Raw genomic sequence first — 23,598 nt, forward strand, 5'->3', positions numbered from 1 at the left:
AGAAAGGTCTGACAGAGTTTCTCTGCTAAGAAAAAGGTTGTGTGTTTGAGAGACTAAATTAAACGTAGCCAGACAAACCTATGAGGAATAACGGCTTGTAAGTGGAATTGCAATTGTGCTTTTACTCTTAATCTGCATTTACAGGAAAGCACGAGAAAAGCAAGCAGCGGTGTATGTGTGTGACCAGCCCTCCCTCCCCACCGCGCCAAAAGCTGCTGATGGGAGCTGGGGACGAGGCCGGGCACAAACCGACCAGCAGCCGGGGCACCCGCCGGCCCACCTGCCGCTCCGATCGCACAGGGGAAAGGGCTCTGCCTTCAGAACCGTGCTGGGAAAGAAGCTAACGGGGGGAACAGTGGTTCTGTAAGGACGACACAGTCCTGCCCCACACGGCGCTCGCAAGCAAAGCTCCGCCAGCCCTGCCCCCCCCGCTGCCGAACCGATCACCACGGAGCAGCCGAGCGCAGCCCAGCTGAGACCCGCGGCTACCGCCCGCCAGCTCCCGGCCACCAGCCCAGGGGACAGCAGAGCAGCTGCGGCCCGCACAGCCGCCCCCGAGGCCGCTGGGACAGGGGCAGAGCTGAGCGCTGCGATCAGCTACAGCCCACTGAGGAACCATTCTCACACACACACAGCCCAGTGTCTCCATCGCGTTCTGTCCCGTGTGGTGCTCCGGGCACTCCCGTCCTGCTGTCTGTCCCCCCGCTGACACAGCACGGACAGGACTCACATCAGCCCAGCCGGGTTGGCTAAACCTGACCCTGCCCAGCCAGGTTTGCTAGACCTGACCCTGCCCAGGGTTTGCTAAACATAACCCTGCCCAGCCGGGTTTGCTAGACCTGACCCTACCCAGGGTTTGCTAGACCTAACGCTACCCAGGGTTTGCTAAACCTACCCATGCCGAGCCTCTCATCGGGGCAGCAACGGGACCAGAGTCCAGCTATGCCCATAGAAACAAGCCTCACAGCCACTGTCTAGAGAACAAGCAGGTAACTGCTGTAAAATAGAGAGGATTCAGTCAGCGGTAGCGGTTTGAACACGTCCGGCTCTCATAACTAAGACCCAGTGAACACAGAGGAGGAGACTGCGCCTGCCGGGGTTCAGAGGTTACGTGAATCGCCACAAGAAGACACAGACTTGTGGGGCTCCACCTCTGCTGAAGCCAGATGCACATTCAAACAGAATTACTACAAAATGTCAAATGGCAAAAAAGCATGAACATCTTCTAGAGCAGGTTTTCTATGACCTTGTCCAGGGACATTTCTCATCTGCCGTTCAAACCATGGACGACGCAGAGAAACTGCTCTGTCCTCAACCCGTGTCTGATCCTGGTACCACACTGACGGGACAACTGGGACAGAAACCACAACACCGAAGTGCTGAAAATGTTATGGAACTGCTCTACGTACCACGAAATTGTTTGTAACGGTTCTCCTACATTACTTGGAAATGAGGAAAGGGGAAGAGAGGAGAGAGGCAGAAAGGGAATTATCCTGGCGCCATCTTTCCTGTTCGAAGGCCTTTAATCACCACTCTGCTCTTCCGAGTTCAAGGCAACCTTCCCCAAACTAAACCTCCAACTCAATAAACACAAGTGAAACCAAACAGCTTCAGGATTTATCTCATTTTCACTTCCTCATCAGTGATTTCAAAGCTGCTGAAAAGAACGGATCCAGCACAAACTCCTGAAATGCCGTCTAAGACGCACATGGTCACTCAAACGCCTCGGTCACCTCGATGAACCTGAACAGTGTGTTTTTGCATTGTGTGACTAAAGCAGCTGATGCCCTAGAACTCCCGAACCTGCGGTGCGGCAGAACATCCACGACCTGAGAGCCACAGAGCGACAAGTGGGGAAGAGGAAACAAAGGGAAAACAAACAGACAAACACAAAACTTTTGCATATGGAAAATCCCAGCATGACACTTGTTGATGTGGTATTGTAAATGCCTCTCTTCCAGAGTTCTCAAATGTGATGGTAGTTATGAATTAGAATGGCTTTTTATAGCTGAGGAGTAAATCCTACCTTTTAGCCTTAAAAATGTGAACAGTTTTAAGTGAGTAACAGCACAGCAGCCACTGTGGGGCTGCCAGGGCCGGCACGGGGGGCTCAGCACCCGCCTTCTCTCCTGGCAGCACAAGCAGCCCTTGCCAGCACCCATCGCTGTGCCTGAGCACCAGGCACTGCCCACCAGAACAGCGACTGAGCTCTCATCAGAACTGCTGACCAGGGAAACAAAACCATCTCAGGCAGCATTTAAACCCTGGAGAGCCCTGAGGGAGTTTTTCTTTACAAAATACCTGATTTTATCACTAAACTGCACAAGTGACCACAGAACCATAGAACCGGGGAAAAACCAAGCGCGCTCACCTCTTGCACAAACGAAACAAAAGCCTACATTTACAGCTGATGAGGAGTGACTCCTTTTGGAATGGTTACTACAGATGAGGATGTGGGATGACACGAACAAGCTCCCCGCCGCGATGCAGCCGTCTCCGGAGTGGAAGGCAACGGGACATCGCAGACACCTCACCATGCGACCTGTGTGACAGACAGAGAGGCGCCGTCACCCCGAGCAGCGTGCGGCACGGCCGCCGACACGGCCGCAGGGCTGGGTCCCGCTCCAGAGACCGGATCTAAATCAACAGTTTACATCTTCACATAAAAAAAGGTTTCACAGAAGTTAAATCTTTCGCTTTAAAACTCTGTTAAGAAAAAACATACTTTTTAATCATTCTGCAGTCTATGTGTTTTGTTTAAATATTTTGGTTGATTTCTAAATGGATTCTTTTTTCCTTGAGAAATTGTTCTACACGCTGCTACCAACTGTCTGGTACAAACCACATCCCTTGGCCTTGTGCTCCCAGCCCCATTAAACCCCACGACGAAAGGCGACTCGGGGGGACTCAGGGGTCGTGGATGCACGTACACCCAGTGGTCTCAGGCTGCTGTTCTCCCACCCACCACAGATCTAATGTAACGACCCCATTAAGAGGGAAACCCTCGTTCCTTGCCGCACGCTGCGTTTCAGAGGGTGCGGTTCTATTCACTGTTGCTGCGATTTGAGCCCCCCCACCCCGCTCCCACCTTTGCTCGCTTTGTGGATGTCCTTGTCCATGGAGCAGGCGGTGCAGCAGTGCTGCGGGCAGCGGAACCCCCGCGACTCGAACAGGGCCGTGGCGAACTTGCGAACGCAGGCCTCGTGGTAGAACTTGCCGCACGTGCTGACGGAGCAGCGCTTCACATCTTTGCCAGGGAGTTTGCAGGAAAAGCACGTGTGTTCTCCTGGTGAAAGAGGGGAGAAGGAAACCCAACTGTAACGCCAATTCTTTGAGGCACAGACCTTAAATAGATTTTGATGCAGGAACTTTCTGGGTGGAAAAGGAGAATCAGACTGCAGAGGTTAAAAAAGCAACGGAGTAACTCAAAACCACCCCCAAAACCTGGGAACTTCCCACCTCAGTGTGTTCTGACCCCAAAGCAGCTCCTCAGATCCCTCCCCAGCTTTCGGAGCCTGGAACGCACTCACCGTTCTTACACTCGGCGCAGATGAACTTCTCATCGGGCAGCGCCTGCAGGCCCAGGCACTCCGGGTGGAAGACGCTGCAGCACTCGCCCTCGCAGGACACCAGGGACTCGCCGGAGCTCTCGCAGATCTGAAACACAGAGGGTGTCGGAGAGCGGGGCACTGGACGCGCCGCAGCGGCCACGGGTGCGAACGAGGAACAGGACCTGCCGAAATCTGCAGAACTGCGGCAGACCCGAGTCTCTGAACCAAAATAATCCACTTTCTCCCCAAAACACTGGAAAATTCTCTTTCTGCCCTATCCCGAAAGACCATCTGAAATCTCTGCATGGAGCAGAAAATGGCATCTAATCCATACCTGCTAGCGTAGGTAGAAAAATTAGATGCCACTTCCTGGCATACAGGAGGGCTGATGAATCATTTCCAGAGCATCAGAACTCCTAAAAAAGCCATGAATTTTACCTGAGACACTGAATGGTTAAAACAAAGTAGTGCAATCTGAAGAGTCTGTCAGCTCAGAGTAACAGGATCGATACATCTTCAGCATTTAATCCTGTACAGTCCCACCATTTACCTGACAAACCGTGTCCTTTTTACTGGTTCCGGCTCCTCTCCTGGACAAGCTGGAGTCCACCGACTGCACGTCGGAGGCGTCGGCATCGGCAGCAGCGGAGGGGCTGTCCGAACGCTTTCCAAAACCACCCTGCAAAGGGGAAAGGTCCAAGGCACTCAAACCAGGCCCTCTGAAAGGACAACGGCATTCCCGAACAATGCTTCAGTCACCACCGGCCAAAGGTCACTCAGCGTGTCAAGAGGTACAAAAGTCCTCGAAAGCTGCTGAACTTCGTGACACTTGAAGGATTTTTCACCCATACACGTGAAACACCATAAAGAGATCTAGTTTGCTTTTTCCAGATGCCTCTCAATTTTATCCCAAAATATGGCGGCATCTCCCAATTCCCAATGAATCTAACGACTTCCACAAAGCAAACCGAGTCACTGATCTAAACCCAGGTCTTGCCAGAAAAAGAAGTAGGAAAATTTGTAAAGAAAGGTTTTTTGATATCAATGGAGAGGATCAGAAAGAAGAAGATGAGGCTTTATTTTTTAGACAAAGACAGGAAGGGGTAGAAAAGACAGTGTTCACACAGCAGTGCACAACTGACAGCCTGTTATACTGACGACTGAACAACGTGCCGCTACCTGTACATCGTTGAGTCCCCTGGAGTCGGAGTCGGACGTGTCCCTGTAAGCTGAGCTCGTCAGCTCCACGTCAGTTGAGGCGCGACTCCTTTTCTTCAAGGGCTTACAGGAGTCCGAAATCTCGCTGGCACCTGAACACAACATACTACAATTAGTTTTAATATATGTTCTCAACTGTTTTGCTTAAAAACAATAAAGGAAAAAGCAAGATGAGAGACAGCCTAAACCTGCACTGTATCTGCTAGACTTCACTTTGACACTAGTTGAATTCTCCCTAAAAACCACCTTAGCAAGACCTCTTGACCAACTTCTGAACACGTTGACCTGGCGGAGGAAGCTCCCGAGCTGTGTGTAGCAGAGGAGACGACCCCTCAGCACTCAGCTTTCAAACGTGCCTCAGCAAAGGCTTCTTTCTCATTAAGAGCGTGCAGAGGGACCCGCACGACGTGCTCACAGCACCTTAACCAACACTGTGCAACCAGCAACGCACGAAGCAACGAGAACAGAACCCAGAACACCCTCGCAAAGGAAATCAAGATCAGCATCTATCACGTTCACCACCAGAAAGCATCAGGACCTTTCCGGAAGGAAAACCTGACGTGACGAGCCAGGAACTTCTAAAGGAAGTTTATCTTTGGTGTAACTCACCTTTCTGCAATGCCGTCTTCACCGCCGTCAGGGGCACCATCTCCACCTGTTTGAATAGGAAAACCCACAGTTAAAACCAGAGGAAGCCTCTCCCTGGTATCAAAAGCAAGCATTTCAGGTAAGCGCTCAGCACCTGCCGCAGCCGCGGGCCGTGCCCCCGCGCAGCCTGTCCCGGGGCTCAGCACCCGCGGCCTGCGCTGCGCCCGGAGCCCCCGCGGCCCTGCCCGTTGCCCACGGCCGAGCGGCTGCCGGGGCGGCTCCCCATGCGTCGGCAAACCCGCCGCCCCCGCCGTGGCCGCAGCAGCTGCCGGGCCGTCCCGGGCAGGGCCCTGCAAGGCGCGGGCTGCGCTGCTGGGGGGCGGCACGGCCGGGGCACGCGGCACACGGCACAGACCGGGCACGGCCTGGCACACGGCACACGGCAAACACCGGGCACGGCCCGGCACACGGCAAACACCGGGCACGGCCTGGCACACGCTGCCCGAGGGCCCCGTCCCACCGCGGGAGGCGAGTTTGGAAACTGCTCTGCCAGACCCCACGGACGCCTGAGAACGGCGGCTGCTCGGGAACGACAGAGGAAGCTGTTGCTAAAATCCTGCTTTTAAGGTTAAGAGTTACAGGTTATTTCTTTACAATGCGGTTACATATGCATGTAGGAACACATTTAGTAAATATTTAAGGATTATTCTCTAATTTTTTTAAAAAATATTTTATTTTGTTGTACAATAAGTAAAAACATACAATAGAAGGATTTGTATAGGATACATTTTGCAATACAAATATAAAATCTAAACAATCACTTTATTTCTCCACTAGTCACTGTAACAGTAGCATTAACATTTTGTTTTTCCCATTAATTGTACTCGTTCCAGTTATAATTTTATACCAAGTTGATGTAGACTAATTTGGGAATCAGTTGCAAGAAAACTTGAGCTGGGGTAACAAATATTGTTGCATAATTGTAAGAAGTTAGTGAGATTTCTTTTTTAATATAACTTAATACATTCAAGGTTATGCACACTACAGTGCACGTGTTTAACTTTTAGTCACACACTTTTCCTGAGAAAAGCACTTTAACGTTCACGGTCTTGGTTAGCTCGGTAACGTACACGCGAAGCTAACCGGGACCCATGGAGCTCCTATTGTTGGTTCTTATACCTTTGTTAAATTAAGAAACATTTACAAACACAAAGTAACTCATTTGAAAAGAGGCAGAGGCGGGAGGGCCGGGCAGGTATCTCGCACCCAGCACTGAGGCTGAACCTTTGAGCGCTCGAGCATCCTCCTGCTCCACACGGACGCGAACGCCGCGGCACCAGGACAAAACCATGGAGAAAACCGCAACCGGGCTCACTTCCCACCTCTGACGTGAATGAAGTGCAAAGGGCAAATAATAAATTAAAATACAAGAGATAAAAACATTTTCCCCGTCCCACATGAACCTTTAGCCTGCCTGTCCCGGCTAAAGCTCTCCCTGGTGTAGCTGTCCTGTGGAACACCGATGTAAAACCCTCGGGGTTCGAGCGGAGCCGCCCCTGGAGGGGAAAAATCAACCATGCAAGGACAAGAACCAACAACTTTGACAAACTTGTTAAAAGCGTATTCGGTTTCCAACATTAACGCCCATCCACTGAACTTTCCTACTCGTTTCCACGCAGAATTTGCAATAATTTTGTAAAGCAACAACATTTGTCCTCTGACATCCAGAGTAAAGGAACGCCCTGTACATGTCAGATCTACCGAAGGAAGGAAGGACGTGTATCCCAGGAGATCTGCTTCGCTGATGTCTGCCAACGCAAAGCTCTGACTTTTCATCTTTAAATTAAATCATTCTTAAAGTCCATTTGCAAGAGCGGTCAGATTAATCAGTCTAACTCCATTCGAAAAACAAAACCTCAATACAAACCAGCGGCTAAATCAAGAGCAAAGGAAGGGACCTGGTGGCAATTCCATCGAACAGAAACTAGTGGAACAAGATCATTTGGTGAGAACAGAAATGTCGGGGGAACGAGGCGGGTTCGTTAGCGGTCGCGCAGCACCGAGCGCTGTCCTGCGCCGCCCAGCACCGAGCTGGGGCCGCGGCAGAGCGGCGGCAGCGGGACTGGCAGGGACACCAGACAGTCCAACACGGAACCCGGGGGAATGGAGAAAACGAAAGGCACCAATATAAGCCACAACATTTATGAACACAATATATTTTAACTCTCTACATGGAGGAAGCCAACCTGCTCCTTTTTGATCTTCTTCTTTGGCACAGCTTCGGTGGATTTCTCAGACTCTGAGCGGGTTCGAATCGATCTTCTCTGCTGCTTCTTTTCTACAGAACCTGAAGAAGGAAAAACATTTCCATTACACGATTCCTTCTTCTTCGGCGTACAGCAAGATGTTCAACACCAAACCCACAGGTCAATAACAAAACCAAGACTTTCTCCTCTTTTGAGTGTTTTATTTCTGAATTCAGTTGCGAGCTCTTTGCAACTGGTGCTGCGGTTGCAGACAACGTGCTCCGGTTGCACAGCCGGGGAGATCGGGCTCAGGACCAGACACGGTCACAGAACAGAAAGCTGGAAACCAGTCCAGCGCAAACGGGTTTGCGTAACAAGCTCTCAAGCAGAGTCTTCGCTTTGGCTCATTTTTAACCGAACAGTCCGTATCTTTGGTGTTTATGGGAAGGTACCCACCACCAACTTCTTCAACTAAAACAAGCTCAACGTTTCAGACACAAAACGCAGCCCCAGGTCCTCAGCGCGGCCGCCGCTCTGCGGGGAGCGGCCCCTGCTCCAACCGGCCCACACCAACCGGCCCACACCAACCGGGGCGGGATCCGCGCTGTGCCAAACCCAACCTCGCTGAGCGCCCCGGAGCTGAGCACCAGCTCCGTGCTAACGCAACCAGGACCGCGATGTGCTGTTACAATTAATGAAAGCTTCTGAAAACATTACCACGGGAAAGAAACTCAGGTTAACAAAGGTTATGATGACATTCCAAGAGATGGAGTGGGAGCTCCTGCTTTTTGACAACTAAGGTTCCGGAGACCTTTCTATGCCGCAGCAACTGCAAAAAGGGCACGCTGAGAAACACGTGCGCAGCACCGAGCACCACGGGCAGGTTCCAGAACCCAGCGCAGGGCCCCGCCGCACCAGCTCCGCACGTTTGACCCCGAGGTCCAGGCCGGATCTCGGCCCAGCAATCCCAGTGCTGGCCAGCCAGGCCCCTCCAGCTGCACCTGGACACCAGGAATTCTCAGCCCTGTTCCCTCGTTACCAGATCTCGAGTCACAGAATTCCTTTCCTGGCGCTATGGGACTCTGTATGTCTGACTGCAGGTGACTGAAGTCCCCAAATACAGCCAGAAAACCTAGAAAAAGAAGCCTACCCAAAAACTAGACAAGTACAGAAACGGAAGCGAGTTTGCAGAGGATGCTGATCCCATCTATGCTGACCACTGACTGTCCGTAAAGAGAGAAACAACCGGACGGACAGTTACAGTGGGACTGACACTTGGCAGCATTCTGAGATCTTTTTCTCAAGAAGGAAATGTCTTCCATTTTTTCCGTTTCAACACCATGAGCATTTCCACACCCTACCGTGAGAGACAATCCAGGTGTTCTGCTGCAACCTGCAACTTAATCTTAGATACCCGACGTAAAAGTACATTTGAGACTAAACCAAGGACACGATCGCAAACACAGCAACAGACATGCAGCAGTTACTGGATTTCACGTGGTCTGCACAAAACCTGCGGTTGAAAAACAGAAGTCGCTATAGGGACTGGAGGAGCTCGAAAAGCACCTGGTTTAGGATGACTCAAAACTGTCTCTTTTCAGGAACCAAAGGAAAAGTTCAGCCGAGGATTCTCAGACTCTGCCTACCTGTGGAGCCGGTTGTTTCAGGAGAGGACGCGTTTTGCACCGCTGCTTTTTCATTTCTCTGATTTGATGAAGAATTGAGTTTGTCTTGTCCTTTGACGCTTATTTCTGTCTTGTTACCAACTCCCTTCAAAAGAAAAAGAAGATTCTCTTAAGGTGCTGCTGCACGTGCTGCTAACGGGCCCATCGATCCGCTCCTGCCTCCCACAGCGAGGCCCAGCGCTGCGCAGCACCAGGGACACAGCGAGCTCTCCTCTGCCGAGCCGCTTCCTCGCAGAGCTCTCCGCCCCTGCCTCCCCTTGCACGAGTGAAAAACAAAATCCCAGCGACTTTTCTCACCGTTACCTCCCCTCTAATGCTCAGGATGAAATAAATACCCTCCAGGCAGAGAAACAGTCCTAAACCTTTTCCTTGCACTGCCTGTGGGAAGCTGCTGTGCACCTGGAGGAAGCCAGGAGGCAGAGCTCATTGCGAAAGTCGGTTACACAAGATGGAGCGAGTACTTGTTCATGCGTTATTGACAGTTTTGTCACCTCATCTATTTCCCACAAAGCCACTGGTTTTGAGATGCCCAGAGAATTTCTGGATTGCTTCACCTAGGAAGCTGGGAGTGAAGGGCTTTAATACTCTGGATGCGCTGTGAGCAAGAGCGTGCCCGTGTGCAGGGAGCTGCTCTGCCACCAACGGGTCAGCGACGCAGACCGCGGGGGCACCGCAGCTACGAGTTCAGCGCACTGCAAGGTTCTGTTCTCACACTTGCGTCTCGGTCCTTTCACTGGAGCGATTCAGTGTAACGTGCTTTGTGACACCCTCTGGACACACGTTCGCTGGGAAAACCCCCGAACAGGAGTCACCACACCAGGTACCTACCTTAGTGGAATAAACAAACTGATCGATGAGTTTTCCATCCCCGGCAGCATTCTGAAGGGCAAAAACCTGTTCAATTTTAACAACCGGAGACATGTTACATTTCTGAAGATCCAGGTTGTGCATGGTTATTGAAGCTGGTAAGGACTTCCGAGCCGCAGCTGTTTTCCAGGCGATTTTCACGGGAGGCGGCTCCTCTTCCTCCACGCTCGACTGCCTGCGCTGGCTCTGTCTGCGCGCCTCGGCGCTGGAGGGCGACGCCGCGGCCGCGCTGCCGTGCTCCGGCGGGGCGCTCGACGCCGGCTTGGGCCGCCGGCTCTTCTTGGCCTCCGATTTAGAAGCAGCAGTCTTTTTGGCTTTTGACAAAACCTCCTCTGGCTCTTTGTCTATATAAATGAAGGTGTACTGTTCTATCCTTTCTTCCCGAGTCATTTTCAACGCTTTCTCAGCATGAGCAATACCAATGTCCCACTGAGCACGCTCTCTTTGCGGCCTTGGTTTGCGAATCTTAAGGAACAAAGACAAGCAGCTAATTACACTGAAGATTTTGCCACATATAGCACTTAAAAAGCAGCCCTGAGGGTCTTTAAATCTCTCAGGCAGCAGATTTAAGTTTGCTCTCCATTTACAGGGCGTTTTTGAGGGGTGGGCAGTGAATCCCCTGATGAGAGTACAAACAGGATCATACGACCATCACGAGTCTGCCCCAGTTACATCTCGGCACAGACAAGCAGTGGCAATATTTGAGCCGGTCGTTTTGTTACGAGACACAGAATTAATCCTAGTTTAAATCCTCTTTCCTCTCCTATAAACACTCCTTTCCTTCCACATCAGTATTTTGAACAGCATAAATAGTGACTGCAGTAGTCCCTTTGCCCAGTAAGGAATTTCTGTAGCTAACACTGCCTTTCCAATAAAACAACAGAAAAGAACACAGTCACCAGTATCAGGGCTGGAAGGGTGTCTCAAAAACCGTATTTCCAAAGAGCAGGTTAGTGGTGAACACACAGGCACCATCTGTATTCAATATTCTAATCCAGATGTGCCCAGGATGACCACCATCAGGAGGAACCAACAACGTGAGCTCAGCCTTTTCACACAGAAGTCACAAGAGTACGGAAACACTCTCGGTATCTTTACGAGAAGCACTTTTACCAGTGAAACGCAGACCCCCTTTCCAGGGCACAGCACCGCAGTGCTTCCCAGCCGCCCCACGGCAGCTCCGCTTACACGGGCGCTGTGGATAACCCTCCAGGCAATCAGTGCCCGCCATACCTTCTGCTTCTCAGAGTGGTTGCTGGCTTGCTTAGCAGCCTCAGCCAGTAACTGCTCGTACTGTTTGTGTCCCTTGTACTCCCGGACCCGCTTCTCGTGCACCCACGCCCGCTCCGGCTGGTTGCTGAAAAACTGAACGTGGTATTCGCGGGCACCTGCAAGCGAAAAGTTCTGGTCAGCAGTTTTATCAGCAACGCTCGGCTGGTTTAGCTTACGCTTTCCTCCTCCACATCGCTCAGCTCCTGCGGGTGGAAATACCTCGCTTAAGTTCAGAAATAAGACGGGCTTAGATTGAGATCAGTCCAGATAAGTCCACACGAACACCCTCACGCCTGTCAGCGTCCTCACAAACACATTGGCTTGAGAGCAGTGGGAGTCTCTGCGCACAAGCCCAGTTTGCACAGGCCCATCTGCGGAGGTGATCTAATAAGCATTAGTTCTACACATTTCAGGAACAGCCCTGGTTAGCGCACACACAAGCAGAATTCATCCTTCAAACAGAGTTCCAAGATATTCTTAATACAGGAACAACTACAAACACTTGATGTATTCTGACAAAGATCCTCCTCCCTTACCTCTTGTATTAATTTTGGTATGAACATCAAGCTGTGGATCACATGAAACCATGCAAGGCCACCACGGGTACGTTCCCACCTTGGACCAGACCAGATCGCCAACCTGGAACTTGATGTCATGGCCGACTTGTGTAGGAAGAGAAGGCAAGAACTGCTGGACCTGCAAAGAAAGCGCAAGTTTAAAGCCACAGAAGGCAGCTCAGTGCACGCAGAGATGCGCTCGCTATCCACGGGGACTTGGTGCTCTTCTCCGGAGCACCCCTGACGTTGATAATCTCACAGGAGAGAAACACTGCTCTGCAGTACGACATGAAGGAGTCACACACAGCTGGGATTCACACAAGATACTCACTGACAAACCAAGACACGCAACAGCAACCTCCACCACCACCCCAAAGAAGTCCCTGCTTCATAAACTGATTAAGAACATTGCTTTGGGGATAAATAAATACAGCAGGATGAGAGGTGTTTTGATGCAGTAATGATTTCAAAGAAATGGCACCTGACCCACGTAACAATTAGTCCAAAACCAGTAACACACCGGAAGTTCCAAAGTGTGGATTACTGCGTGTACTCACCGGGGTTTCCTCCAGCACCGCGTCTTCTCTTGGTCGTTCCACACTGAGCCCCTCACTCGGTCTCTAGGAAACACGGAACAACGAAGAGAAAAAAGGAAGACAAACACAAACAGGGTAAGGGGACAGTAAAACAAACACACAAGCATGATAACGAAACCACGGAGGAAAAATCCTTCGCAGAAAGGCAACCATGAACCCAGAAAAAACAGATATGAGGGCTCCGTGCGCCCCATTCAAAACACAGCAGCATAACAACCAACAAATACCTTTTTTCCCTACACTATTTCCACTACCATCACACCTACATACAACAGTGTTCTCAGAGCTGAGAGCTCAATGGTGTTTTCATAACACTTCCATTTCAAATGGGCATTTCAGGCACGAACACCCCCCTACAGCCACTGGGTCTCCAGAGAGCTTAGAGTGTCAGGCGGAGGGAACAACCGCACGTCACCCTGCCTCACACAGCCACGCTGAGGGGGTGACACAGCTCGGCCTGCACCACAGCTGCTGTTTGCGGCTGGGAAGATGAGGCTAAGCGACGAGTCTCACAGCATTAATACCAAAGATGATGGAAGGGTACATGATGAACCCACACGGAGATGAAATCACGTAGTGGAAAGCCAAGCGGTGGGAGGATGAAACTGAGACTGCACCGGGGAATTCATACCGAAAACCACCAGCACAAATCCTGTTTGTGTCAGTGATCTGCTATCTGAAACGGGTGAACAACACGCAAGGTTTGATTGTGGCACCACCTTTTGGAAGGGAAATGGAAGCTACAAGGAGGACAAAAGCAAGACCAAGATTCCTGGTGAATTCTGGACGACACATACGACTCAGAACTTGAGAAGCAAAGTTCCAGTGCAGCCTGGGAAAGACACAAGATTTTGTTCTCGCGATGACCAAGGAACACCAGCCAAACAGAGGGACAGGCACAGCTGAAGCTCCAAGAGCAGAATCAGAGCCCCATGTCTTCCATTAAAAACAATTACAACAACAGCACAACGAGCATACGAACCTGCTACACCAGGTGAGAGCCCTGATCCCTACAGGGCACATCTCCCAACCCTCCCCAAACCCACAGGACGAGGGTTCCACGGGAACCTACAGGAAGCTGAGGCACGGGCTGCAGCAGCCCAGCCTGAGCCGGGACACGGGCACGGCGACCGCCCCATCCCTGCCCCCCGCCCCTCCCGCAACCCGGGAGCACCCACACCAGCACCAGAGGTGGCAGCAACAAGCACGTGAAAAGGAAACAGACACAATGAAGTAGCTTCATAGGAACCTAATAGAGAGTATCTGGCCAGTAAATCAAGTTTCGAGACTTTAAGTATGTATACAATTAAAACAAAGGAAAAGCACTGCAGGCACACAAACTCCATCAGTGATATCAGGTACACAGATGGCTGAAACTATTATTCCACTTACATTTTGTTCCTCTGGTTCTAATTTTGGAATTTTGTGCGACTTCCGCTCTTCCGACCGGGAAGAGTCGTGCTTGCTACTTTTTTTCCTTTTCTCCTTCCTCCCTTCGTGTTTCGCCTTGGCATACTCACTGGCTTGTACTTCATTTAGAAGGTCCCCACACAGAGAGGACTCAAACAATTCCCTGCCGTTCTGGATAGTTTTGGTTATCTTTAGTTTGATCTCTGGTGAGCCAGTCTTCTTTGGAATCACCGTTTGCAAAACCGAAGGCGGCGGTGGAGGTGGCGGCTGCGGAGGGGAAGGTTTCTCCAGAACTTCGTGTGGCCTCGCGTTCGAGTTTTCCATTTGGTAATACTCCGGGGGACTAAAGTTCCTGACGGTACCGAACCCGTTGGCCGAGCCGTTGGGGTACTGGGCGTAGGTCTGGTACTTGCCGTGGGGCTCGTACATGCCGATGGCCGGGGGGTACCCGTTGGCCAGGGGCGGGAGGTCCTCGGGCGGGGGCGGCGGGTACTGGAAGCCTTGCTGCAGGGCGGCTTCGTACGGCGTCTGGCCACCATCTTCAGCAATGTCACTGCTGCCATCGAAGGCATCCTCTTGGCGGATGTTGGCGGAGTCAATGAGTTGAGGTGGTTGCTGAATTGTGTTTCCCATGATCCCTTGCATGAAAGAGAAAGAGAAATCCATTGTTCTGCTCCAGCATCCTTAGCTTTCCCTTCTTCTCATAGGGCCTACAGGTGAGGGAAAGGAAATAAGAAGTCAGTGCCAATCAAAAGATAATGAATCAAATTAAATTGCTGAGAAAAAGGATCCAAAGACCAATTTCCCCCTCTGCATTCAGCAGCCACCTTCTCATGGACTTAGAGAGGACCGGTCCCACGGAATCTTCAAAAAGGGCCATTCACACAGTTTTGCAGAACAGCTTTTTTACATGACCACCTTCTTTTCTCCCAAGATGTTTTAAGAAATGTTATAAGCACAAGTGCTTAAGAACTATGAGCTCAAGTGTTACCAAGGCAGAATAACGGTGCCAGAGTCCCAAGCAGCGTCTCTAGCCCTCCCAGCCTGGCGCTGGGATTATTCACACCCCAAGCGGGAAGGCAGCACACCCGGGCCCTCGGGCACACAGAACACACCAAGTGCTCCTGACACCACTGTCAGAAAACTGAACGAGCCACAAAAAGCCACAGAAGGACCACTCAATGAGAAAGAAACCTCTTCTCTGCCCCTCGGCTCCTTGCCACTGCTGGAGCCAGCGGGCAGCCCTGTGCCAGCAGCAGACTGGGCCACGGGCACCGTTAGAGTGAAGAGGAGGCCACTCCAGCTCAGCTGCCGGGAAAGCAGCCGCAGCGGGGGCTTCCCAACCTCCTCCCTCCCCAGGAAAGCAGCGCAGAGCCTGCGGCCATCAGCTCTCGGCAGCCAAGCGAGGACGGTTATCCTGCTCACTCCCTGCTCCTCACCTTCATTTAGCATTAAACACTTAGGGCCCAAACACTACATGGTTCTGAGGGGAAGAAAAATAGCCTCAGCGTCAAAAGATGTCCAAAACGCGAGGTTATTCACAGAATGAGATTACAGCTGAGAAAGCTGTCATACACACTTTCACTTTTCCATTGCACATTAAACCAGCAAAATCAGAGTAAATTGTATTTCCAAAACTCAGCTACTGGTTCAGAGAAGGCTTTTGCATTTACCTAAATAATCCCAGTGGTCAACAAGAGTGACCTGCGCTCCAGGTAAGAAGGGCGGGTTTGCTCCCAAGCCAGGTCACGTCAGCCCTTCCAAAGCAAACAGCGCCCTGCGTTATTTACTCTGCCTCTGTGGGTACAACAGCGGGTTACTGCGCCCGCCTGGCCGGGGTTCCAAACGCCATTCACACGGCCCACAGGTCCTGCTCATAGGAAGATCTACGAATAACCCCCCTGCACTAAATTCTCACCCTCCCAACGCAACAGATTGCAACACCTTAGCTAAGAGTCTCCAAAACACCCAGAGCACTTCCCTCGGCCAGACAGCAAAAAGAAACTGAAGTTATAACAGTAACAAGTAAGAACTTGACCAGAATTCTGCTCTATGTTCCGTGGACTTGATCCTCAGCTCACACTGATGTTTGCATTCATGTTTCCTGCCCCGTGCAATCAGCCGGGGGCACATGTGTCACTAATTAAGTGACTTCGGGGAAAAACTCCCTAGCACAAAGCTACGCAGCAACATCCACTAATTGCAGGAACTTTCCCATCTCGCGGCGGCAGAACCATCCCTTCTCTGCAGCAGCGCCCTGCACACCGGCCACAACACCAGCAGCCAAGGGTCACTGTCGAGCGGACAGGACACGGAGCAGGATTGCGCACCAAGGTCGAAACCACAAACCACCACCCACTCCAGGAAGAGGAAGTGGGACTGCTTGTACTCGTATTTACAAACTAATTGTTACTTTACATCTGCCAAACCGAAGAGCAAACAACAGGTTTCTCACACTACTAAGAAACTGCAGCCTAGGCTGCTTTTATCGAGGCCTAAAGCCCTGTTCCTCCCAGCAGAACCTGTCCCGGGGCCAGAGCACCAAGCCATGGCCACACAACGGGCCCCTCGGCATGGCCACGGCCACGTGGGCCCACAGATGGCACAACACCTGCCCCACCAGCCAGCGAGGCCCTCCCCACACAGACAACGCTCTCGCCAGGACGGCTGCTCTTCCCAGGAGGGCTGAAACGAGGTGCAGCACAAACCCACTGAGCAGCAGAGCTTCTCTGCCAACACCTTGGCACAACTGCCCCCCAAGGTGGCACCAATGAGATCCAGACCCGGCGCTAACAGAACCCGAGAGCTGCATGGCAGCGGCTGCTGGGCCGTCAGCGTGCTTCGCCTCGGTACGGGACGCAAGCTTCAGAACACCCTACTTACACTGGATCTAGGAGCTATCAATAAAAGAAAATAGTTTGGATGATTATCTTTTTGAAAGAAACTCCTTTCTGGAGCTCGGCTGTGTGAAACAACCTCCACCCCATCCAAGGCCCGTGCTTCACGGTCAGGACAAGCTGCACAGCTGCCTGGGCCCTTCCCCCGGCCCGCAGCGGGGATCACGGCTTCGCTGAGCTGCTGCTCTCCCACAGCGCTCGCATCAGGAGAGCGGCTTCCTTCCGCGGCCTGCCTGCCATCACCGCCACCACACCCGGATTTTCCAGCCCTCTTCCTCTCCAAAGCCCTGCTGAGCTTGTTCCTGTGCCAGTCACCACCCAGGAGCTGCCCCAGTAACAGAGCAAACAGGGAATCCTCAACAAGCCGGAATCTCGGTGTCTAAACCCACGGCAGGAGTACTTCGTAAAGTCACCCCCGAGTTCCAATGCACCAGGAACCCCATTGCCATTGAAATATCAACAGGCTCGAGAGTCGTCCCCATCAGAGGAACGTTTCCTAAACCCCCAGTGAATGGGATTTGCAGGGACACCCGTCCACCTTGCAAAAAAGCATTTCAGAATAAATTCTTCACACTACAACTGCGATTACTGTATTAAACTATGGTACCAGCCTTCCGCAAGCTGGAAAATTCAGCTTCCAAATATGACCCACAACAGATACCACACTGGTACCCCATTGGAACTCAACCAAGAGATAAAGGAACAATTTAATTATAGGTTTATAGGAAGTGGATACATTATAGCAGTTGAGGAACAACTTGAAATCAACGACACCTTCAAAACCGCAACTGAATTCCCTAAAGAGATAAAAAGGGCTGCTTGTGCAGAGCTGGGCAGGCAGCGCCCTGTGCTCGTCCTGCCCCACGCCGGAGGATCCTGAGCAGGACTACACGGGCACACGCTCTGAGCAAACATTGCCACCCGGCCCATGGGGGAGCAAACATTGCCACCCGGCCCATGGGGGGTCACGATTCAGAGCACTAAAGGAAAAACTGAAAGTATAAGCAGCGCAAGGTAAGGTAGATCAACCTACCAGGGCTCAACAGACCTTTCTTACTTTAACACTAAGTTTGCTTCACTTCCCATCCCAAGCTCCTTAGCTTGACTGAGCATAACTCGAAAACCTCAGTTACGCCTCCAACAGCGAGTGCCCAATACGGGGAAGCTTCAGAGAAACGAGGAATCCTCGGGTTCAGGTTTTCTCACGAACAATCACACTTATCTAAAGCCACTTTTAACATGAGTATTTTGTAAGCGCACTCTCAGAAAGCAGACACGACGTTCTCTAATATCACTTCCATGATGCAGTAACTAACGACTGACCTCTCATGATCAAACAGTTCTGAACAACGCTGATCCCATTTGGTGAAAGCTCCTCTTCCTCCCAAACCGGGAGTTCTGTGGGTCCACACAAATCGCAACGTGGTAGGACCTCCCTATGAAACACACAAACCTGCATCTATCTGCTGCGTTATTGCTCAATCAGGAAGAGCTCAAAAAAAGCGAGAAAAGATACGGTAACCGGGCAATGCGTGAGGGAAACTTCCCACACATCAGAAGCACCCACCGCTACTCATCGCTGACCGGGAGCCAGGGTAAAAACTCCCAAGTACGAGGGGGCACGGTCTGCAAACGCCGCTGCAGGCACAACTGGGAGAAGCTGCCCGGACCCAGGCGCCAGTGCAAACAACGGCGCTTTCCCCACACACCGAGAGCAGGGGGCTCCGTGCACCTCCCGCCCAGGGCCACAGGCTGAGGGACCTGCAGGGACCAGCACAGAGCCCGTGATGTGACACTGTGGCTGTCACCGCAGCGGTGAGCTGACACAGCACCTACCCATCCAAAGCACCGCATGCACATGTTCTAAACTGAGCTTCCACAAAACCTTTCTGAATTAGTTTTACCCTTTTCTGTTGACAGCACGCACGCGGGTGGTGGGGTTAGCACCCATCAGACACAGTGTCTGCTGTGAGAAGAGAAACGGCCCCACCACCTCACTGCCCGAGCTGGAGAGCAGCAGCCTGAGTCAGCCCTGCGTGCTCAGTGACACCGCCCCCCACCCCGACATGGACTTTCTACCACCAGCCTCGAAAGCAGAAGTTCTCTGAGCACAAATAACAGCCCAGCTCACAACTAAACCAGCGAGATTTCAAGATCTGCTCATTCCTACCGCCCCTTCATTCCCCGAGTCACCACGCACACGTCTACCCCATTTTCCGTGCTGTTCCACCCCAGTGCGCACCCGTACCCGACCCGCGCTCATCTCACACGTCTGACCCGGGCAGCGAGCAGTCGCTGTGCACCCTGCCCGTGTTCTACCAGCAGCTGCTTGACTGGAACAGGCTCGGTTGGTCGGGAACAGTAAGTGATGCAATCCACTTCTGTGGTGTTTCCAGCTGGAACGGGGCTTTTGCTCGAGTCCAGCAAACAAACCTGCCCCCGAACTCCTCACTGGAACCCAACACACCCGCGCTTCTCCTACAGCCACGTCAAAAATCACCCCGAGGGCACCCTTACCACCTGTAACAGCATCCCATGGAATTATATGAACTGTATACAGAGAGAAAACAAATATTCTTACTGATTCCTGCATTCAGTATTTACAGTCTGCTTTGCCTCATTTTGTTCTGGGTGTCCTAAGAAATCATGCATGGAAAGTTTTGTTGACAGACGTTAAGACAATGCCAAGTTTTTCAAGAGCACGTAGATTCATCAGCAGAAAAGTTGTAGCCTGTGGATTTCCAGAGTCCGGCTGGAGCGCGCAGCCTCCTCTGGCAGACACTGCCGGTGAATCAGCGGCCTCCTGACAAACCTTAGAGCACGCGGGGAGGCTGACTGCTCCCTGGACACCTTTCTCAAGGTGGTTTGTTGGTTTTTCAAATGCCAGAAGAGACAGTCACGTCTGTAATATGGTTTTGATAAGGCCACTTGCAACAAGTTTCCCACAGTGACACGGAAAGAAAACAAGTCAGACAGTGGCAAAGAAAATGCTACACATTAAAAAGAAAAAAGAAGTTGTTTGTCTTGAAACTGGGTTTAAGAGTACTCGTTTGTTGTTAGAGCCTCAGCTCAAATAGGAAGCGTGTAGGAAAATCTTTTGTTTTTCAGGGAGAGTCACAGATTGACACACACATAAAACCAGCAGCCGGACCTTTGGCAACACCAAATACTGTAAGACATGACATGCTTCCTCATATCAAAACCAGTGTAATAGCTGCAATACGCCTCTCACGAATCACTTCAAACTCAGGCAATCTTGCTGAACTAAAAGATGCAAAACAGGGTGGTATTAAAACAAAACATACGGTCTTGGATCAACAAATTGAACATCTTAAACCTGTACTAATGTTGTTGAGTGTATCCACAGCCAAGGACGAGCAGAGTGAGACACAGAACAAAGTAGAGTACACTGCAACAGGACCTGGAACCAACATAATCCAAGCAACAACAAATCTTTCACTTATATGTGGTTCTCCAGAGCACACACTGAAAACGTTTTTCCCTGGGAAGCAGACAGGTCCGCGGGTCGGTGGCGGAGCCAGCGGTGCCTGGTTTCAGCGCAGGAAGAGCGCGGTGCCGGCTCCAACCCCAACTTCTCCCCACCACAAGATGTGGGGTCTCCGAGCCCGGCTCCCCCGGCAGGCCCCTCCGAGCCCCGGCCGCCCTCCCAGGAACCCGCCGCTGCCCCAAACCCAGCCCGGGGGGCCAAGCGAGCGGGTCCCGCCGCGCGTCCCCGAGCCCGGCCCGGCCCCGCCACCCGGCCGTGCCGCAGGGTGGGCTCGGGACGCTCCCCGGTCCCCCTCCCTCCGCGGGGGCGGCCCCGGGGGCCGCGCTGCCGCCGCAGCAAACATGGCGGCCGCGGCCCCTTTAAGCCCGGGCGGGCCGGCGCCGCCGCCCCCGCCGCCCGCCCGCCCGCCGCCCTCACCTTCAGTCTGTTCCATTCTAACTGCCCCCGCCGCGTCCACCCAGCCCAGCGGAGACAAAGGCCGGCGGCGGGGGCGGCGGCGGCGGGGCCTCCCCGCCTCCTCCCGCAGCAGCAGGCCGCGACGGAGCCCCGGCCTCGATTTCCGCGCCCCCGCCGCTGGCGCCGGGCTCCGCCCCGGGAGGCCGCCCGCCCCACCACCGCCCGCTCCCGGCCGGTGCGGCCAAGGGGAGGCGCTCGGCGGGGCGCGGGCGGGCGCGGGCGACCGCTGGCGGCGGGGGAAGGCGGCGCTCGGTGCCGCTCTGCCCGGGTCCCGGCCCCGCTCCCGCGCCCTCCGCCTCCGCCCCCCGCGCCGCCGCGCAGGCGCGCGCGCACGCGCCGCCCCGCCCCCGGCCGCCATTGGCCGCTGCCGCCGCAAGGCACGCCGGGGGATGTGGTCCCGGCGCCGCGGCCCCGACCCGCTCCAGGGGCCGCGGGTTCAAATCCCGCCGCGCCGAAAAACAAACCCCCAGTTCCGGTGGAAAGTCTCGATCTGGGTCCCGAGGCTGGATCGAGAAAGAAAACGTTGGATTCAGGAGCTTTCAACCCCGTTTTGGCTGGAAAAGTGTGCACTGAGATGTTTGCAATGAACTCCCCTCCTCCACAACCTTCAACTCTTCTTTTGCAGCAGAAAACGCAACCGAAGCGCACACAATAAACCTTCCCTGCAGCACAAACATTACATGCAAGGGAAACAAAGTGAAAACAGAAAGTAAGAAAAGCTCAAGAGAATGGAAAGTAAACAAGATGGGAAGATAAGGTGAGGTCTGTTACCAGAAAAAAAGGAAGTTGGATAATAAAAGAAGAATTAGATAGAGACACATGACCCAACGTGGACGAGGAAGGCGAAGAGGGACTGAGCAAGGAGTCCCAAACGCACAGCGGTTCCCGCTGCCCCGAGAGCAGCAGCGCTGAGCCCGCAGCGAGGACGGGTCCGGCTGCGGCGGGAACCGCTCGAATAAAGTGGATTTAGAAAGCGATTCTCCCCCTCCAATACAATAAGGCACCAAAAACGGAGGTGACCTCGAAAAGGCTTTCTCTCTTTCTCTCTTCCTCTCCCTTCTGTAAATTCTAAATGCTTAATATTAAGCATTAAGGTTAATATTAATCTACGGAGGGTCCTGATGTTCCTGAAGTAGTCAAGGGATAAGAATGGATTTCTTTCTGATTCCTTCTGACAACCAATGAACATCCTGACAGGAATTACTGTTTCTTCTCCATTTTTCTCACGTTCGGTTTTCCTTCACGTGACTTTCTCCTGCTCCTGATAGTTTTTGACTGTTGGTTTGGAAACCACTGGCAGAGCTGAAGCTGAACGAGAACAAGGGACGCACCACGACCGCAGCTTCACCGTTCTGAGTCTGGACCTCCCCGTTTTCAGCTCCAGGAGATCAGCACACGGAACCACACACAACGGCAGCTCCGTCACTAACAGCCCCCACACCCCAGAGCTTCACAACAGCCTCCGAGACGTACCCAAGAGAAAACAACATTCCTGAGCAATCGCAGAGGTGCCACATTCCCCTGGAATAATTAAACGCAGCGCGCTAATTGCTTCCAGAAGCTGTGCCCCCAGTCCTGCTGCCTGCGTGTTTCAGAACAGCTCAGAACCACTGCCTGTTCCTGGACAAATAGTCCCTGCCAGGTGCTGCTCCCAAAAAGATGGGGAGGCCTTGCTAAGGGGGAGCAGAAGCTGCAGCTCAAAACGGGGGAGCAGAAGCTGGAGCTCACTCCCGGGGCTCCCAGCAGCAGCCCCAGGGAGCGGCTCTGACCCCCCATCGCTGCAGTGACCACCCCACGGCCCAGCGCCTCACACCGCGCAGGAACACCTGCTGCCAGTCCCCTGTCGAGAGGCCGAGTCTCCTGTCACCTCCCAGGAACGTTTCTCCAGCTGCCTATGCGTATCATCAGACCTGCGGTATTTGTCTGAAACACGTCAGGGCTTGAAACTTCCTTCTGACGCCTAATTCCACGGAAAGCTGCTCTGAGGTGACAACACGCAAAAGGAGACAAAGGAGACTCTTCTGTTACCTGACGCGTTGTACACGCAGCTGCTCAGAATATGTTCTGTTCTATATATAGATACAAACTGCAATCACTTAAATGGGAACCGTTCACGTAAAAGCAAAGTTTTGTTCCGTACAAAAAACTAAAGGGATACTATCGGTGTTTCACTGGATAGCGCGGGCTGCTGAAACACTGATGGCATTTTCAAAGAAAACCCTATGAATGCACCAGGAAACATCCGACCTGGCCACCAGCGAAACACCATCGTGTGTGCCAACCGCTTAACAGCCCTCCTGCCTTCCGCCAGGACTCGAGCCAGGGCTTCGCGGGACACGGCGAGCGCGCGGAGCCGAGCCTGGGGGTCCCTTCCAGCCAGGAGCCCGCTGCTGCACATGGCGCTCGGGTTCTCTCCCGCTCTTCAGGTGCTACACAACAACAAAAAGGCAGAGGTGAGGCCAGGCCGCCAGCGGAGCCCCTCCGGCCCGGGAGCGCCGGTGAGAACCGACAGGGGAGCGGGAGGAAGGAGCGGCCGCAGGGCCTCAGGCTTCAGCACGGGCCTCAGGCTTCAGCACGGGCCTCAGGCTTCAGCACGGGCCCCGGCTCGGGCCTCAGGCCTCGGCTCGGTCCCAGATGCCGCCCCGGCCGCCGTCCCCGTGCCCCCCCGTCCCTGACGTCACGGGCAGCCCCACCGCCCCGCGATGTCGTCACTCACCGGCCCGTGACATCACCCCGCCGGGCCCGCC

General features: G+C 53.0%; 1 protein-coding gene across 4 annotated transcripts in view; it reads right to left on the minus strand.

Moving 5' to 3' along the window:
* The window catches only part of NSD3 (nuclear receptor binding SET domain protein 3), a 35,515-nt gene extending 11,923 nt beyond the window's left edge, over window positions 1-23,592 (minus strand). For 3 of the 4 annotated variants that reach the window (XM_065856892.2, XM_065856891.2, XM_071799414.1), the window contains exons 1-14: window positions 20,813-21,124; window positions 13,973-14,700; window positions 12,542-12,604; window positions 11,964-12,123; window positions 11,389-11,543; window positions 10,117-10,620; window positions 9,250-9,373; window positions 7,604-7,704; window positions 5,379-5,424; window positions 4,731-4,861; window positions 4,102-4,230; window positions 3,531-3,657; window positions 3,089-3,286; window positions 2,372-2,542 (exon numbers count right to left, since the gene is read on the minus strand). In XM_065856892.2, coding sequence (XP_065712964.1) covers window positions 2,372-2,542; window positions 3,089-3,286; window positions 3,531-3,657; window positions 4,102-4,230; window positions 4,731-4,861; window positions 5,379-5,424; window positions 7,604-7,704; window positions 9,250-9,373; window positions 10,117-10,620; window positions 11,389-11,543; window positions 11,964-12,123; window positions 12,542-12,604; window positions 13,973-14,656 — 2,593 coding nt within the window. In that variant the 5' untranslated portion in view covers window positions 14,657-14,700; window positions 20,813-21,124. Of the gene's footprint in view, window positions 1-2,371; window positions 2,543-3,088; window positions 3,287-3,530; window positions 3,658-4,101; window positions 4,231-4,730; window positions 4,862-5,378; window positions 5,425-7,603; window positions 7,705-9,249; window positions 9,374-10,116; window positions 10,621-11,388; window positions 11,544-11,963; window positions 12,124-12,541; window positions 12,605-13,972; window positions 14,701-20,812; window positions 21,125-23,567 lie in introns of those variants that run through there. The other variant, XM_071799413.1, reaches the window with a different exon arrangement.
* Between the last annotated feature and the right edge of the window lie 6 nt (window positions 23,593-23,598).

Source organism: Patagioenas fasciata, chromosome 26 (genome assembly GCF_037038585.1).
Source record: "Patagioenas fasciata isolate bPatFas1 chromosome 26, bPatFas1.hap1, whole genome shotgun sequence".
In the NCBI taxonomy this organism is placed as follows: domain Eukaryota; kingdom Metazoa; phylum Chordata; class Aves; order Columbiformes; family Columbidae; genus Patagioenas; species Patagioenas fasciata.